At 36.9% G+C, this 18930-nt stretch overlaps 1 protein-coding gene across 3 annotated transcripts in view; it reads left to right on the forward strand.

Annotated features, from left to right (window-relative positions):
• Positions 1-18930, forward strand: part of RTN1 (reticulon 1) — a 240355-nt gene that overhangs the window by 192293 nt on the left and 29132 nt on the right. Inside the window, exon 1 of one of the 3 annotated variants that reach the window (XM_059059705.2) lies at positions 15255-15462. The exons of the other annotated variants lie outside the window; for them this stretch is intronic. Within the exon in view, the coding sequence (XP_058915688.1) occupies positions 15402-15462 (61 nt within the window). The 5' untranslated portion in view covers positions 15255-15401. Of the gene's footprint in view, positions 1-15254; positions 15463-18930 lie in introns of those variants that run through there. 3 annotated transcript variants of the gene reach the window in all.

The raw sequence follows: 18930 nt of genomic DNA on the forward strand, positions 1-18930 counted from the left end.
GTTGTTCATAGTATTTCTGTATAACCTTTTTAATTCTGTAAGTTTGGTGGTAATGTCCCCTCTTTCATTCCTGATTTTAGTAATTTGAGACCTCTCTTTTTTTTTCCTTTTCTAGCTAAAGGTTTGCTAATTTTGTTGATTCTTTCAGAGAACTTTTCGTTTCATTGATTTTTTGTGTTGTTTTTCTCTATTTCATTAATTTTTGGTCTAATCTCTATTACTTCCTTCATCTGCTTGCTTTGGGTTTAGTTTGTTCTTTTCTAGTTTCTTAAGGCAGAAGATTAGGTTATTGATCTGTTCTCTTTAAATATAAAAAACCTTTCCAAAAAAATAAATAAATAAAAAACCTTTCCCTCTAATTATCTTTAGCTATACCTCTTAACTTTTGGTTTTATTTTCATTCATTTCAAATTATTTCCTAATTTCCCTTGTGATTTCTTCTTTGGCCCATTGCTTATTTAGAAGTGCATTGATTAAATTCTATGTATTTGTGAATTTTCAAGTTTCCTTATGTTATTGATTTCTAATTTCATTGCATCATCGTTGGACAACATATATTGTATGATTTTCACCCTCTTAAAATGTATTGAGTCTGTCTTATGGCCTAATGTATGTTCTGTCTTCGGGAATGTTCCATGTGCACTTATCAAGAATATGTATTTTGCTGTTGTTGTATGGTATGTTCTACAGATGTCAGTTAGCTCTGGTTAGTTTATAGTGTTGTTCAACTCTTCTCTCCTTGTTGATATTCTAGTTCTATCCATCGTTAAAAGTAGGGTATTGAATAATAGTTGTCCAACAACTATTATTGTTTGTTTATTTCTCTCTTCAGTTCTTTTAGTTTTTGTTTTATTTATTTTGGAGTTCTGTTGTTAGGTGCATATATATTTATAATTTTTGTCTTCTTGCTAGATTGCCATCCATATATGTTATAAACTCAACAATAGACTGTTATGATTATTGCTTCACAATCTTATGTCTTTTAAATAAATGAATAGAAAAAGAAGAAAAGATAAATTTATATAGTTTGTTTTGTTCACCCATATATTTACTCTTTCTAGAACTCTTTCTTTCTGTGGATTTTAGTTGCTGCCTGGAGTAATTTACTTTCTACCTAAAAGACTTTCTTTAGTATTTTTTTCTAAGGCAAATCTGCTACCAATGAATTCTCTCTTTCTTCATCTAGGACTATATGTCACCTTCATTTTCAAAGGATAATTTTGTTGGATATAAAATCCTTGGATGACAGTATGTGTTTTAGGACTTGAATGTCATTCAACTTCTTTCTTATCTCCATTGTTTCTGACTAGAAGTCAGTTATTATTAGTATTGATGCTCTCCTGTATGTGATGAGTCATTTTTCACTTGCTGTTTCAAGGTTTTCTCCTTCTGTCTTTAACTGTTTGATAAAGGTATGTCTAGGTATAGATCACTTTATATTTAAACTATTTGAAGTTTGTTGATCTTAAATCTGTTGATTAATCAAGTTTTAAAATCAAATTTGGGGATTTTTCAAGGATTACATCTTAAATATTTTTCTGTCTCTGTCTCCCCTCTCTCTCTCTCCAAACTCCTATTATAGATATGTTGGTACACTTGATGTTGTACCATAAGTCTCTGTGGCTTTATTCATCTTCTTTTAGATTTTTCCTCCATTCTTCAAGTTAGATCACTTCTATTCATCTATCTTCACGTTCAATGCTCTCTTCTGCTATATTACATCTGCTGTTGAGTTCATCTAGTGAATTTTAATTTTTAGTTACTGTAGTTTTCATCTCTAGAATTTAAAATTGGTTCCTTTTTAGAGTTTCTGTGTCTTCATCAATTTTTCCTTTTTGTTGAATCATTGTCATTCTATTTTTTGCAAATTCTTTAAAGTGTAATTTATTTTATTCTTTAATTATATTCATAGCAGCTGCTTTGAAATTTTTGTCTGCTAAATCAGTATTTGTTCTCACTCAGAGTCAATTTTTATTGATTGCTTTTTTCTTGATTATGCATCACAGTTTCCTGTTTCTTACATGGCTAGTAATTTTTTATTGAAAACTAGTCATTTTGAGTCTGACTTTTTAATTGAGAGTTTGTGCCATTGTTTGGATTTTTCTTTTGGTTTTGTTTTTAGTAATTTTCATGGACTTAATCTGAGTTTTCTCTGTCCCCCATTGTATGTGGCCACTGATGTTTCCGCTCAGTATTATTTTAATTTTTAAAAAATCCTGGATTCCTAAGTATCCCCTTTGTGTCTGCAGAGTTCAGCAGACAGCTAATGATTGGTCAGAGTCTGTGCTCTCACATCTCAAGTCATCAGTAAAGCTATGACCTGCAACCAGTGGATCTGTGTACGGGATGAGAAATATATTTAAAGTTCAGATGGTTTTCACCTGTTTTACTGAGAACACCTCTGAGTGTGAATTTTTCACCCTCCAGTCTAAATCAAGTCAAAAGAAGCTGTTCATTTTCACAGAGTCCCACCTTGGTAACAATAGGGTGGGATGGGGATAGAAGAAGTCCCAGTCGAACACACAACAAATTCCCACTGTTCTTATCCAAATATTAGCAGTTTTTCTTGTATAAGTGCTTCTCAATTTGTTTTTGTGTTTGGCTAATTTCCAGAGCTGTGAAATGGTTATCTTTGGCAAGTTTGTCCAATTTCATAGTTGGTTTTGGGGAAGATAATTTGCCAGCTTCTTTACTCCACTATTGCCAGAAGTTATGTTGTATATATTCTTTTTCAAGTTGAATTTTTTTACTCAACATTCTGTTTTCAGAGTTAGGTATGCTAATTCATGAAATCCTAATTCATTCCTTTTAACTACTACTATATAGGCTTCCATTGTATGAATAAAGCACAGTTTATCAATTTCCCTGATGAAAGTATTATAGACATGGCTATAGTGAACAACTTTTTTCATATCTTCTTGTGCACAAGTTTGAGGTTTTTTCCAGAGTAGATACCTAGAAGTGGAATTACTGGGTCACAAGGTATGGATATCAACTTTACTAGAAATTGCCAAATTGTTCTACAGATCTAGCATTATATATGTTGCTGTTTCTGTATCTTTACCAAAAACATTTAGTAGTATCAAACATTTAATTTTTTAAAGTTTCAGCAATGTAAATATTTCACAGTGATCTTTATTTCCCTGATTAGTAGAAAACCACACCTTTATTGTGTTTATTGACTCAATGTATTTCCAGTTATAGGAATTGCCTATTGTATTTTTTCCCTATTTTCCTGTTGAATTTCTTTTAGTATTGATTTGAAGGAGTTCTTGCCCTGATGCCTTCTTCTAGTTTGTGGCTTTTATTTCTACTTTGTTTATATTTTCAATTGTCAAACTTGAGGGGTTTTGTTGCTTTTTTGTTATTTTATTTTTGGCTGCATTGGGTCTTAGTTGTGGTACACGGGCTTCTCATTGCAGCGGCTTGTCCCGTTGCGCAGCATGGGTTCTAGGCACGTGGGCTTCAGTAGTTGTGGCACGTGGGCTCAGTAGTGGTGGCTCACGGGCTCTGGAGCACAGCCTCAGTAGTTGTGGCGCAGGGGCTCAGCTGCTCTGTGGCATGTGGGATCCTCCTGGACCAGCATTTGAACCCATGTCCCCTGCATTGGAGGCAGACTCCCAACCACTGCACCACCAGGGAAGCCCCTGAGGGTTTTTAATATAATCATAGTGATCACAATTTTCCTTTTAAATTTGTAACATTTCTACCTTACTTGGATATTGTAAAGCTATATTCTTTTACTTTTTCTAAAAGTTTTATTTTTAAACTAAGTCTTTAAACCATTTGTTATTTATTTTATATATAGTGTAAGTTAGAAATTTAATTTTGTCTTTTTCCAGATGGCTAGCCAATATTCCAGAACCCTTTATTGAATAACCCTTCCTTTACCACTGAATTATGTCACCATATCAAATGAATTAATATCTGTAAAGTACTGAAAACATTGCCAAACTATTTTATAGGTAGTGGTAACAGTAGTAGTAATACTTATACTACTATATCAAAATTTTACATATACATGGGTCCATTTCTAGGTTTTCTAGTTGGTTCCATGGGTCTATTTAACTATTGCTTACCAGTATTATGCTGTTTTTTAAATTATAATACTTACATAAGTCTTGATACCTAGAAGATGAGAATCTTCTTTTTCCTTTTTCTTCTTTCTCTTCCCCTCTTCCTTTATCATTTTCTCTTTCAAAATTGTGCTGTTTTTGGCATTTTCCTCTTCCACATGAATTTTAGGATAGTTTGTCCAGTACTATGAAAAGTTTTTTGGAGTTTTGATTGAAATTGCTTTGAATTTACAAAATGATTATAGGGAGAAGTTCTGTCTCTGCAACAGTGGGTCTTCCTAGCATGGAATATCTTTTTATTTAAGATTTCTTTATGTCACTTAAAAAAAATTTTATACTTTTCTCTTTAAGTTTCTACAGAATTATATGTACTCCTAGTAACCTATATATTTGTTACTCTTATGATAGGTAACCTAAACATAATATTTTCCAAGTGACTTTGTTATTTTATAGGAACACTGTTTTTGTATATTGAACTTGTGTCCAGCAATACACCATGACTTAGCTCAGTTTCTGGTTGAAATGATGTGATCAACCCAGCTTCTTCGCAAAGGGAGGGTGGACCCTTTTTATGGGAAAATAAAATCAGCTGTCAGTCTTTATGGTTCTTGTGCACACAGTATCCATTATACTGTAAAAAATTTGCTAGACGTGTAAGAGGCAAGAATATGTAACTGATAATCAAACAAAAAAGGCAATAGAAGCAGACCCATAGATGATCTGGATATTGGTGTTAGATAAAGTTTTTAAGTAACTATTATAAATGTATGAAACAAGATGGAGAATTTAAACAGAGAAGTGGAATTTATAAAAACAAAATCAAGTGAATTTCCTAGAACTGAAAATTAAAATTCTGAAATTAAAACTTAATTGGCTACATTTAATAAGTCTTTGGACACAGAAGAAGACAATTAGTGAACTCAGAAAACTCAATAGGAAATATTCAAAATGGTGAATGAAGAGAATAAAATATGAAAATAACAGAACAGAGTATTAAAAAGTATGCTGTATAAGAACATATAAAGATACAATAGTTTGAAAGTAAAGGATGGAAAAAGCTATATTATGCAAACACTAATCAAAAGAAAGCTGTTAAAGATATCTTCCACATTACCTAAACTAGACTTTAAGTCAAGGAGTATTGTTAGAGATAAAGGGGGAATATTTCATAGTGATAAAAGAATCAATTACACTGTAAGACATGATAATTTTAAATTTATAAGTGCCCAGTAACATAGCTTCAAAATATATAAAGTAAAAGCAGACAAAATTGAAGGGAAATACACAAATCAACTTCAAAGTTGGAAGTAGTATTTCTTTTCATATTTGACAGACACATAGACAAAAATTAGTGGGGAGCTAGATTATTTGAATAATACTATTAACTAATATGATCTAATTGACATTTCCCCTTGAAACTTCAACATATACATTCAAGTCCACTAGACATATATATCAAAATACATCATGTTCCAGGCTCTCAGGCAAGTCTCAACAAATTTAAATGGATTAAAGTAATACAGAATTTGTTTGCTGACTACACAATAATTAATCTGAAAATAAACAATAAGGATAGAACAATCCTCAGAATTTTACAGTTCTATATAATCAATAGATCAAAGAAAAAACTCACTTTTCAATGCCTATTGGAAAACATTTTGAACAATAATATTGATATAATGTATCAAAATTTGTAGGATGTAGCTACGGTGTTTAGAGGGCATTTTATATTTTTATTTTTTATAATATTTGTTTATTGCTGCATCAGGTCTTACTTGTGGCACACTCTTCATTGCTGTATGCAGGATCTTTGTTGTGGCATGCAGGATCTTTTTAGTTGCAGCATGTGGAATCTTTAGTTGCAGCATGTGGGATCTAGTTCCTGGACCAGGGATCGAACCCAGAACCCCTGCATTGAGAGCATGGAGTCTTAGCCCCTGGACAACCAGGGAAGTTCCCCAAGAGGGCATTTTATACTTTTAAATGAAATATTAGAAAAGAAAAAATGTTGAATATAATCTAACCTTCCATTTTAAGGAGCTGGTAAAAGAATAGCAAATGAAAGTAATAAATTAATTAATAGACGGAAATAGCGTATATACAAAAGAAAAAAACAACAAAGTAAAATTTTATTCTTTTTTTTTTTTTTTTTTGCGGTACGTGGGCCTCTCACTGCTCTGGCCTCTCCCGTTGGGGAGCACAGGCCTCCGGACACGCAGGCTCCATGCCCATGGCTCACGGGCCCAGCTGCTCTGCGGCATGTGGGATCTTCCCATACCAGGGCACGAACCCGTGTCCCCTGCATCGGCAGGCGGGCTCTCAACCACTGCGCCACGAGGAAAGCCCCAAATTGTATTCTTTAATTCATTATATTGATAAACTTCCAACAAAATGATCAAGAAAGAGGAGAGAAAACAAAACTTAAATTATCATAAATGAGAAAGGAAACATGACTGTGACTCTTCCAGATTATTAAAAAATTAAAAGATTATATGAATAATTTATGCCAATAAATTTGGCAATATATTTTAAATGGACAAATTCATTTGAAAAAAACTGACCAAAATTATCATAAGCAGAAATTTAAAATCAGATAATCCTACACTATTAAAGAAATCTGTAATTAAATATCATCTTACAAATAAAACTCCAGGTCCAAATGGGTTCCCTGGTGAATTCTTGCAAACATTCCAAAAAAAAATAATATCATCTTATATAAACTCCTTCAGAAAATATTGGTGGGATTAACACTTTTCAACTCATTTTGTGTGGCCAGTATAACCCTGATGCAGAAACTTTAGAAAAATATTATAAGAAAGGAAAGGAAGAGACCATATCTCTCATGAATATAGATATAAAAATTCTACCCAAAACATTAGCAAACTGAATCCAAATTGAACAGCAATATATAAAAAGGATGTCACATCAGGGCCATATAAAGTTTATTCTAGGAATGCAAGTTTGGTTTTACATTCAGAATTCAATCCATGTAATTTATATATTAACAAAATTAAGGAGAAAACCTATGTGATCATCTCACTAGCTTCAGTAAAAGCATTTGATAGAATTTAGTACCTATTCATGATGAAAAATCTCAGAAAACTGGTGCCAGAATTTGCCTTATTCTGATAAAGGATAGCTAAAAAATTCACAGCTTGCATCATATTTAATGGTGAAATTTTGAATACACTTTCCCCTTTAATTCAAGAAAAAGAAAAAGGATAGTCCCTGTTACTACCTCTACTGAACAGTATACTAGAAGTCCTAGCCAAAGCAGTAAATCAAGGTGAAGAAATGCAAGTATAAAAATTGGAAGGGAAGAAATAAAACCATCTTTATTCAGAGAAGATATGCTTATGTACATATAAAATTCAAAAGAATCTACAAATAAAATTAATAAGTTAATCTAGCAAGGTCACTATTACAAAAATTTATTAACCTGGTATAACTTTTTCCATTTCTACTTAGAACATTTCTGTATCAGGATGTTTTAGGACTTTCTTTTGAAAACATCCTTTGACTACGTCTTTTTCCTCCAATATGAGAGCTTTCATCATTTTTAGTTGGCATTCTTTAGATATATTTAGAAGTATTTTTAATATTTTATTTTGTGCTTTCAATTTACTAGTTATTTTCTTTGCTTCTAATTTTTCCTTTTCCTGATTTCTATTTGATTGAATTAATTACCTTGCTTATACATTTTATTCATTTGGAAGTTACATGTTCTAGTTATTTTCTTTTAGTGGTGACCATTAAATGTTTGACACATAAATCTGACTTTTTCATAGTCTAAATATCTCTATCTTCTTCCTGAACAAATACTAGGATCCTAGAATGCTTTTACTCTTGTCACTCCTTCCTACCTAAGTTCTATTTTGTCTACTGTTTTACTTTTACCTTTCTTTTATAACCCTCCCTCAAATTAGCCATTACTGATGTTTATGCTCAACATTCTTTCATGCATGCCACTTCTTCCTTTTAACTGAATTTAGGTTCAGCTTTCTTCTTTCTGGAGTACTATCTTTGATAGATTTTTATGCAGAGTCTGCCATTAGTAAATTCTCTCATGTCTTTCATATTTGAAAATCCCTGTATTAGTCTTTCTGGGTATAGAATTCTAGATGACGGTTATTCTCCTTCACTATTTTGAGGACATTATTTCACTGTCTTGTGGCTTCTATTAATGAAAAGATTGCTGTTCATCTTACAGTTTCTCTGAGGTAATCTTTTATTTATGTCTGCTTTGAAGATTTCTCCTTATTTTTGATGCCCTGCAGTTTCACTATGATGTGGGTCAGGGTATTGATTTCTTACTTGTCTTGCTCAGGGCTAGAATTTATGTCTTTTATCAATTCTGGAAAAATCCTCAGCCAAATTTGGATAAATGATTCAACTTCCCATGTTACTCCTCTCCTTGAAACCCTGCAGTGTCTTCCTCATCTATTGACAGTATTACTACTCAGGCCTGTCACAGTTTGGCCTCTACACATTTCTGTAATTAAGTTTCCACGCCTGTCAGCCAGGAAAGCCCATCACTCAAACTGGTGATACATTTCTTGTTCATAACACAGTTTAATTATCACCTATTCTCTGAAGCCTTTCCTGAAACCTCTGCCACTAAACAGTCTCTGTTTTGTGCATCCACTCTTTCCTGTTCATACAATCCACTGATTACATTTATCTATTTATGTGTAAATCTTCCCCCCAGTAGACTCAAATTCCCAGTGGGCAGTTCCCTTTGTATTTACAGAGACAGGCACTTAGTATGGGCTGTATAAACCTTTGTAGATTGAATGAATGAATGAATCAAGAAGATGAAGGTAAACACTATCTACCTCATAGGGATCTTGTAACAACCAAATACACACCATGTGAAAATAAAAAGTGCTAATCTTTTATTTGAATTGAAGACAACTTATGCATTGTTTTGGTACAGTGGGTTATGTAACAAACTGGTTGTTCCTTTAAATTTCCTTATTCCATATGGCATAGAGCAGAGTTCTTAGTGTTCTTTGATCGTAATGAAGTATTTTTTTTTTGGTTCTGTGCCTTTTCTGCCAATTGCTATACTTCTCAGAGCCTAAAAAAATCCAAGGAGTTCTATAAAATGCTTGATATAGTTTACTGGCTATTATAATACATTCTGTCCTGAAAACTCAGTGCATCTGTCAATGCTCTTCCTCCATAGATCTTAACGGCTTTTGACTTTATTCCATTAGGTGTCTTCTCTAATTTTACCTTACAAATTAGCCCTTCACTGACTCTCATTATAAAACAGCAAATTTACACCCTAGCCCCTTCTCTTTTACCTGCTTTATTTTCCCCAATACAGTTCTCCACAAGTGAAATATATATTTACCTCTTTTCTTATTATCTACTCCTCCCATACACACTGGCATGTAAACTTCTTAAAGGTAGGAACTTTGCTTTATGCTTAGAGCAGTGTCTAGAATACAGTAGGTGCTCCGTAAGTATTTCTTAAATAAATGTGTCAGTGTAGGTGCCATTGAGTCTCATCAGTAAAAATCCTGATGCTTAGTAGGCAAAAACAATACAGCCACTCTGGGCATAGCAGCCTTCAACATTCATCTTGATCCGGGATGAGATTATAAAACTTGGCTATTTTGCTTTTCCTTAGTACAGACTAATGCACGATTTCATCCTGAAAACTAAAGAAATCACTTCCTTTCCTGGCAGTACCTAAACCAAGTTCTAAGCTGGCTGCATACAAAGCCCGTCTGTTCTCTCCTGGTTTAAAGACAGCGGCAGTTCCTGCCTGCTTTTAGTAAGCTTTATTTTGCTTTCTGTTTTCTTTCACTGCTTAAGGACAATTTACATATCTTTTCTACCCATTCTATCATTTTGATCTTGCCAAGAGCTTTCAATTAATATTTTGTGGGCACTTGTGCAAAGAAAGCACCCATTTACAATGTCTATGGGAAATAAATTCTTATTATTTCATAGAAACAAACATCTAAAGCTATAACTCATTTGTATATTATGAGGGAGAGGTCCAGAGATATTTATTTGCTGAAAGCCATATAACTAAAGTTTGTAACAGAAGTGGGTCTAACATCCACATCCGCAGTCATTCTTCATACTCTTTTGCCTGATTTTCCTTTAATAAGGTCATTTTTGTTTCTCTTAATCACCTGTGCATTAATCGAAAGCCCCCAATTCTTATTTTACTAGTGTGTGTCTTTCTGGTATCAGACATCTTCCCTCCTCAGTCTTCAACTATCCAACTGCTATATTGATTTTTCGGGTGCCATCAAGCTTCTCTTTCCAGATTTAGCATGACTGAAAAGAATGGTCTTTCAGCTAAGCTGACATTCCAAGGTCAACTTTGTGGCCAGTGAAAACTCACGGCCCAAGAATTCTGACACAGCTACCCTCCACCTGAGGGAGAGTTTGCCTCTCTGCCTACTCTTCTTTGCTAGGGACATGCTGCTCCCAGCTTGCTGTTCAGTACTGACTGTCAGAGCCACACACTGGCTCCAGTAACACTGAATGGTCAACCACTGAAAATACCTGGGTTTTCATCTTGTTTGTGGTTTCTTTTGCTGTGCAAAAGCTTTTAAGTTTCACTAGGTCCCATTTGTTTATTTTGGGGTTTTTTGTTTGTTTCTTTTTTGTTTTTTAGGCATTTGCAATATTTATTGTCTATCTTTCTGTAATTGGGGATTTTGGGGTTTGTTTGTTTTTTTTATACAGCAGATTCTTATTAGTCATTCATTTTATACACATCAGTGTATACATGTCAATCCCAATCTCCCAGTTCATCACACCACGCCCTTCCCCGCCACTTTCTCTCCTTGGTGTCCATACATTTGTTCTCTACATCTGTGTCTCAATTTCTGCCCTGCAAACTGGTTCATCTGTACCATATTTCTAGGTTCCACATATATGCATTAATATATGATATTTGTTTTTCTCTTTCTGACTTACTTCACTCTGTATGACAGTCTCTAGATCCATCCATGTCTGTACAAATGACCCAATTTCATTCCTTTTTATGGCTGTGTATTATATATATGTACCACATCTTCTTTATCCATTCGTCTGTCGATGGGCATTTAGGTTGCTTCCATGACCTGGCTATTGTAAATAGTGCTGCAGTGAACATTGGGGTGCATGTGTCTTTTGGAATTATGATTTTCTGTCGGTGTATGCCCAGTAGTGGGATTATTGGGTCATATGGTAATTCTATTTTTAGTTTTTTAAGGAACCTCCATACTGTTCTCCATACTGGCTGTATCAATTTACATTCCCACCAACAGTGCAAAAGGGTTCCCTTTTTCTCCAACCCTCTCCAGCATGTGTTGTTTGTACATTTTCTGATGATGCCCATACTAACTGGTGTGAGGTGATACCTTATTGTAGTTTTGATTTGCATTTCTCTAATAATTAGTGATGTTGAGCAGCTTTTCATGTGCTTCTTGGCCATCTGTATGTCTTCTTTGGAGAAATGTCTATTTAGGTCTTCTGCCCATTTTTGGATTCAGTTGTTTGTTTTTTTATTGTTGAGCTGCATGAGCTGTTTATATAGTTTGGAGATTAATCCTTTGTCCGGTGATTCGTTTGCAAATATTTTCTCCCATTCTGAGAGTTGTGTTTTCATCTTGTTTGTAGTTTCCTTTGCTTTGCAAAAGCTTTTAAGTTTCATTAGGTCCCATTGTTTATTTTTGTTCTAATTTCCATTACCCTAGAAGGTGGATCAAAAAAGATCTTGCTGTGATTTATGTCAAAGAGTGTTCTTCCTATGTTTTCCTCTAAGAGTTTTATAGTTGACATTTAAGTCTCTAATCCATTTTGAGTTTATTTTTGTGTATGGTATTAGGGAGTGTTCTAATTTCATTCTTTTACATGTAGCTGTCCATTTTTCCCAGCACCACTTATTGAAGAGGGTGTCTTTTCTCCATTCTATATTCTTGCCTCCTTTATCAAAAATAAGGTGACCATATGTGAATGGGTTTATCTCTGGGCTTTCTCTCCTGTTCCATTGATCTATATCTCTGTTTTTGTGCCAGTACCATACTGTCTTGATTACTGTAGCTTTGTAGTATAGTCTGAAGTGAAGGGGCCTGATTCCTCCAGCTCCATTTTTCTTTCTCAAGATTGCTTTGGTCATTTGCAAATGAAGCAACTGACAAAGGATTAACCTCCAAAATTTACTAGCAGCTCATGCAACTCAGTATATAAAAAACAAACAACCCAATCCAAAAATGGGCAGAAGACCTAAATAGACATTTCTCCAAAGATATACAGATTGCCAACAAACACATGAAAAAATGCTCAACATCTCTAATCATTAGAGAAATGCAAATCATAACTACAATGGTATCACCTCACACCGGTCAGAATGGCCATCATCAAAATGTCTACAAACAACACATGCTGGAGAGGGTGTGGAAAAAAGGGAACCCTCTTGCACTGTTGGTGGGACTGTAAATTGATACAGCCACTATGGAGAACAGTATGGAGGTTCCTTAAAAAAATACAAATAGAACTACCAGACCCAGTAATCCCACTACTGGGCATATATCCTGAGAAGACCATAAGTCAAAAAGAGTCATGTACCACAATGTTCATTGCAGCTCTATTTACAATAGCCAGGGCATGGAAGCAACTTAAGTGTCCATCGAGAAATGAATGGATAAAGAAGATGTGGCACATATATACAATGGAATATTACTCAGCCATAAAAAGAAATGAAATTGAGTTATTTCTAGTGAGGTGGATGGACCTAGAGTCTGTCATACAGAGTGAAGTAAGTCATAAAGAAAAAAAACTACCATATGCTAACACATAGAATCTAAAAAAAAAAAAAAGTGATTCTGAAGAACCTAGGGGCAGGACAAGAATAAAGATGCAGATGTAGAGAATGGACTTGAGGACATGGGGAGGGGGAAGGGTAAGCTGGAACTAAGTGAGAGAGTGGCATGGACATATATACACTACCAAATGTAAAATAGCTAGTGGGAAGCAGCCTCATAGCACAGGTAGATCAGCTTAGTGCTTTGTGACCACCTAGAGGGGTGGGAGGGAGCTGCAAGAGGGAGGATATATGGGGATATATGTATATGTGTAGCTGATTCACTTTGTTATAAAGCAGAAACTAACACACCATTGTAAAGCAATTATACTCCACTAAAGATGTTAAAAAAAAAAAAAATACCTGGGACACCTGTACTGAGGCTGATGTCTGTGGCTATCATTGGACTGTCAGTGCCTCCTAGTGGCCAAGGCTCCAAAGGATTCCAACTGAAAAGTGTCCAGGACAGGAACAGACCACCTGGCAGCCCTTTCTCTCTCCTTCTGAGTCTTGTCCCCACCTATTTGCAGTTTGTCGCAGCCCCACATCATGCAGTGAGAATTCATCATCACGTACCAGTCATTTCATCATTTTGCTGACTGAATTCCCAAACATGACCATGATGATGAAAAAATTGGGTGGTGGGGGGAGGGAGAGGGGGGAGGGAATATAAATATAACAAAAGTCACTAGCACCTCTAGAGCAGGTCCGTTTGAAAAGTGCTGTGTAATAATGTGGTCGCTGTTCTACCTTCCCATCAGCCCCATGGGAGCTCCGACAAGCCCACTCTTGTAGGAGACTTCAGATGCCCAGAAGTGCCAAATCATCCTTCTGAAATCATTCTTTATTAAGCTTCCTTAAGAATAATTTCAGATGTGTTACAAAGGTATGCAGAGGCTTAGCTGGTTTCTCTGGAGGCTTTTATTCTAGAAAGAACATGCATGATCATAAAGATCATATTTTAAAGTGTATATGGTTCATAAAATGAAGGATAAATCATGTCCACAAGCATAACCTTGAGATTACTGTCATTAGGCTCTTGCTGGCACAGGATGTATACAGATGTAGATTTGGGTATGGGAAGGAATGCCTCTGTAAACTGCACAGGAATTGTGGAGGCTCCACTTCTCCATGAGGGAGAGAGAAATTCTGTGTAACAGATAAGGCCATGCTACAACAAATGAAGTGGGAACTCTTCCTTCTATATACCCCTTTGGTCCCCAAGGCATCCTTTGTCCTCATGCTATGTCTTGTCTCCTCAAGGGTCCCCTCCACCAGGACTTTCTTTCCCTAGAAAACGCCTATATTCCAGTCCTTTCTGTGTGCTATTTCTACCTTTTCCTCATCAAAACATACCTATCCCCTGTCCATTCTCTCAGCTGCCTTGGAATATAATCTGATAAAGTATTTCATGCTAAGATTTGAATAGTAGCTTACTTCCTATTTTTCTGCTCCTCCCATTAACATTTGCATTGTAACTGGGGACACCTGAAGCCCTTGACTCACAGGGCTTGGAAACCAACTTTATCTCCCAAATTATACACACCACCCGTGCCCATCACCCCCCAGCACTCCATCTCAAATATGATGTTGTTGAGGAAGAATGCCCTTTGCTTCCCTGAGTTCTGTTTGGATGTCCCCACAACTGACCACTCTTGGAGGGTCACTGCAGTGGCTAATAACTCCGTGTGTCAGAGTCCAAAGGCTTTGATCTGGAGCCTACTGGCACCACATTCTGATATTATTTATTCATTCAACCCACAAACAGAGCTGGAGAAGAGGGGTTAACCGGAGAGGACACAAGCCCTCAGGGTTTCTTTGCAGTGATTGCGGCTTGCCAAGGAAGGTTTTGGATAGCCGTGGACTATTCCAAAAGAGGGAAAGAATCTGGCAGTTGTTTGGAAGATGTCAAGCAATTAAAGTGTGACCACAATGTAAAGAATTGGGGGCGGGTGGAGGGGGGAAGGTGAGTGAGCGCTGCAGCAAGTAGGGGACATGATGCTGAAAGCCTGAGATTTGTACTGCCATCAACTATGTCTTATCCAACAAGTTTCATGGGTTTCTAAGACATTTCTAGAAAAAGCACCATGCCATGCCGGGCAGGAAGTCCCAGAAACAGCCCAAGTGTTGTACTCTCATCCCTACCCTTGGTCCTTTCTCCTCTTACTCCCAAACTTCCCCCCCCCCGCCCCCTTCAGCTTTTATGCCTTCCGGGTAAGAACCGGCTTCACCATCTCTCGGGCAGCGAGCCTACGCTCTCGCCTCTAGCGGCGCCCGCATCCCCGAGCGCGCAGGCCGACCCGGCACCGCGCCGCGCTGCGCTGATTCGCTGCCTCGGAGACTGCGGTGCCCGCGACGCGCCCGCCCCTCGCGGCGCACGCCGGCTGGTTCAGCCTCAGTCTGTCTGCAGCCGCGGCCACCGCGAGCAGCGCTGCAGCCGGGGCACCGACGCCTCAGTGCTCGCTCAGCGCCCACGAGGACAGCAACGGCGAGCCCCTAAAGCGCGCACGATGCAGGCCACCGCCGATTCCACGAAGATGGACTGTGTTTGGAGCAACTGGAAAAGTCAGGGTATTCTCTTTATTTCAGTTGTGCATGCCTGCGGCGCACGGGAACGCCGGGACCCAGACTCGGCCATTGTGCATCATTTCACCTGTGGGACCTATGCATGCTTTATACCCAAGAGCTTTCTGATGGAGGGAGTAAACTTGTTCTGTCAAAAATCAAAGTGGATGGTGTTTGATTTGTGTGGGTTTTTTCCCTTGTCCTGTCTTTAAAAAAAAATCCCCCACCCCCACCCCTTTGTTTTCTTGTTGTCACGCTAGTATTTTAAATAATGCATCTTTTGCCTCCTCCTGGAGCTCTTTTGGGATCCTTTAATCATTCAGTACTTGTTTACTCTCTTCTTATTCCGGGAGTTAAAATGCTTTCTTATTGTTCCGTGCATCCCAGTGCATTTAATTTATGCCTAAAGGTTGAAATCTCCTGGTAGAACCATTAGCTGAGAAGGCATCCTTTTAAGAGGGACACACCCATTTTAGGCTTATTATTTGTGGTCACACAAAGGAAACTGGAAATGCAGAATAGCTCTCAAAATTCTGAAAATATGATGGCGTAGACACATATAGGGATGATTCACTTTGAAATATTTCAGGGATTTTTTGTCTTTCATTGGTGTAACCTGTAACTACTGTTTATTAATAATGGGTATATGTGGAACAAATGGAGGGAAATTAAAAAACAGTGCTAGTTGCCCTGTGGTATAACAGATTTATTTTGAAACAGTCCATATTAGCACTGGGTGTGGCCACCCTCCAGCCTCGCTTGGATTGCTTTTCAGCCATTTTTATTCAGCCTCATACTTCACACATCTCCATCTCTCCTTTGTTACATTAAGATTCTCTCCTTCATCTTGCTCAGTGTGAGATTACTAAGAGAAAGAGAGACTTTGAAAGAAAGAATTATGTGTTGTAAACTTGGATGTTTGTTATATGAAGTGTCTTTTAATATTTAACAAATATGGTTCTGAAGAAGGTGCGTTTGACTTAACCTGCAGGGTTGCAGCATCCCTCAGGGGGCCAAGAATACACTGGAGCAGAAGCTGATTTTTTTTTTTTTAACCTGGCATCTTCCTCTTGTAATGTTATATCATAGAAAGAATGGGATGTCTTTTAATCTTTAATGCCCCAAGGAGTTTTTCTTTGATAAATCTTTTAAGCAGAGAAAAAGTAAACATGAACCTCAGAATTAAGAACATATTTTCTCTGTTTCTTATTTGTTGGTTGGGTGGTGAAGACATAAAATGTAATAGTCTAGTTCAAATTATGTGGGCCTATTAGAAATACAACTGTCAAAAGTAAATAAATGGACCTAATAAATTTAAATGCCAGGAAATAAATGTATGGCCTTTCAGGGGGCATAAATTTAGAGAATGATGTCAACTACATGAACTAGCATATGTTTTATACAGGAGGCAGCTGTGAAAATTCTTGGTAACATTTCATTCTTGTTATGTGTTTAGACTCAGCCAGTTTATTCCGTATACACACTCAACATACATCTATGGCTTGAAAGAATACCAAGTTTAGTTGGACATAACAAAGTTGGTTTTTAGAGTATGCTTATGGATTTCCTCTATTCTTACCGAAAGTAAGTACCAAAAGTGGCAGATTTTCTGCCTTATTTGTATAAGACATACGACACTATTTCATCACAGTCCTATGTGTTTTGCCGCAGTTGACATTCTCACGGGTGGGGGGGTTAAAAAATGTGGACATTTATAATCAGAAAATAACACAAAATGCCATAATTTGTCCATTGAAGACAATCGTTTTCATTTCCACTATACAGCTGCTTACAAAGATTAATGCAGGATCGTTGACGGTCTTTCCTACTCTGTGACCTTTGATAGTGTTCAGTACCATTGATTTCCTTTTGTCAGATATAACAAAGCCATTATCCTGAAAATTAATTAATAACTGGGTGGGTGGTTTTGTAGGCATAAAAGAGAAATAATAAGTAAATTATTCCTGTTTCTCCCCACTAGGAGAACTTTCACCTAAACTGAAATCTACAGTAAGATTCTTGTTTAGCATTTTCAGTGTATCTTCTTCATTTTAGTTCCCTCATTATCAAAAACAGTTGTTCTTAACACTGGCTGCATATTAGTATCACTTGGGAAGCTTTAAAAACTGTGAAGGATGCCTGGGCCCCACCCCTAGAGGTTCTGATTCAGTTGAGCCAAGCATCAGTATTTTTCAAAAGCTCCTCAAGTGAATTTAATACATAATCAGGGTTGAAGCCGCTCATGTGTAATAATTCTTAGCCCAATCCATAGACCAGCAGAGCAAGGTCTCGTATACAAATGATGAAATGGGTGTGATCAAGGAGCAGCTGTGAATGCAGTTAAAAGAAGTAAGTATGAACGTTGTTGATAATGTCATCTGAAGGTATTAAGAAGAGAAAGTTTTGCTTGGAAAAGGGAATAAAAGTGAGTTTCTGTTTCCTCCATGTTAAATAATGCCACGTTGAAATTTGCAGCCCATTGGATATGTCATGAAGACTGTACTGAAATTAATACAGTGCGTCCTAAAAACTGTAGCATAGGGCTTCTCTGGTGGTGCAGTGGTTGAGAGTTCGCGTGCCGATGCAGGGGATACGGGTTCGTGCCCCAGTCCGGGAAGATCCCACATGCCGCAGAGCGGCTGGGCCCGTGAGCCATGGCCGCTGAGCCTGCGCGTCCGGAGTCTGTGCTCCGCAATGGGAGAGGCCACAACAGTGAGAGACCCGCATACCGCAGAAAACAAACAAACAAACAAAACTGTAGTATACATGCAAAAGGAACCTTATATTTATTTTACTCAAGTATATGATTTTAGCTGTAGACAAGAATTTTTAATGAGAGACTAAAGTCCACATTATACTACATTACACACATTCTGTTTCCAGTTTAAAAAAATGATACTTATACCCAATTGGTTAATAAACCAAAGCCCAGTCTACTCAGTGAAGATGAAGTAAGACAACAACCTAATAAAACATGGCAATATACATGGCAATCTTCAGATTACTAAGTATTATTATTATTAAATATTAACATTTATTGGGCACTTTTACTGAGTGCTTTACCCCCATCATTGCATTTAATCTTCATGAATCCTATGATATGTGAGTTGTTTTATTATCCCATTTTACAGGTGATGAACTGAGGCTTCTGCCGAGGCACACAGCTGGTGATGCCAGAGGCTGGATTCAAGCCTAGGGCTGTCTGACCCCAGAGCCCCTTGATTCTTGCTGTTCTGCCATCTGCCTCCGAAGTAGATGGCTTCTTCCTCAATAGTTTTTCTAAAAATGTGAATTATCTAGGTAATGGGGGGTGTTAATAACCCATCACATTTACGTAGTTTTCATTTTGCCAAACATCTTCTCATTTGAGCTTTTCAATTTACTCTTGAACAACATGAGGCTCAAAGAGGTTAAGTGACTTGCCCAAAGTTTTTTGATAAGTGACAAGTTGAGTAAAGAAAAGGTGACTCTGGC

Source organism: Kogia breviceps, chromosome 3 (assembly GCF_026419965.1).
Source record: "Kogia breviceps isolate mKogBre1 chromosome 3, mKogBre1 haplotype 1, whole genome shotgun sequence".
In the NCBI taxonomy this organism is placed as follows: Eukaryota; Metazoa; Chordata; class Mammalia; order Artiodactyla; family Physeteridae; genus Kogia; species Kogia breviceps.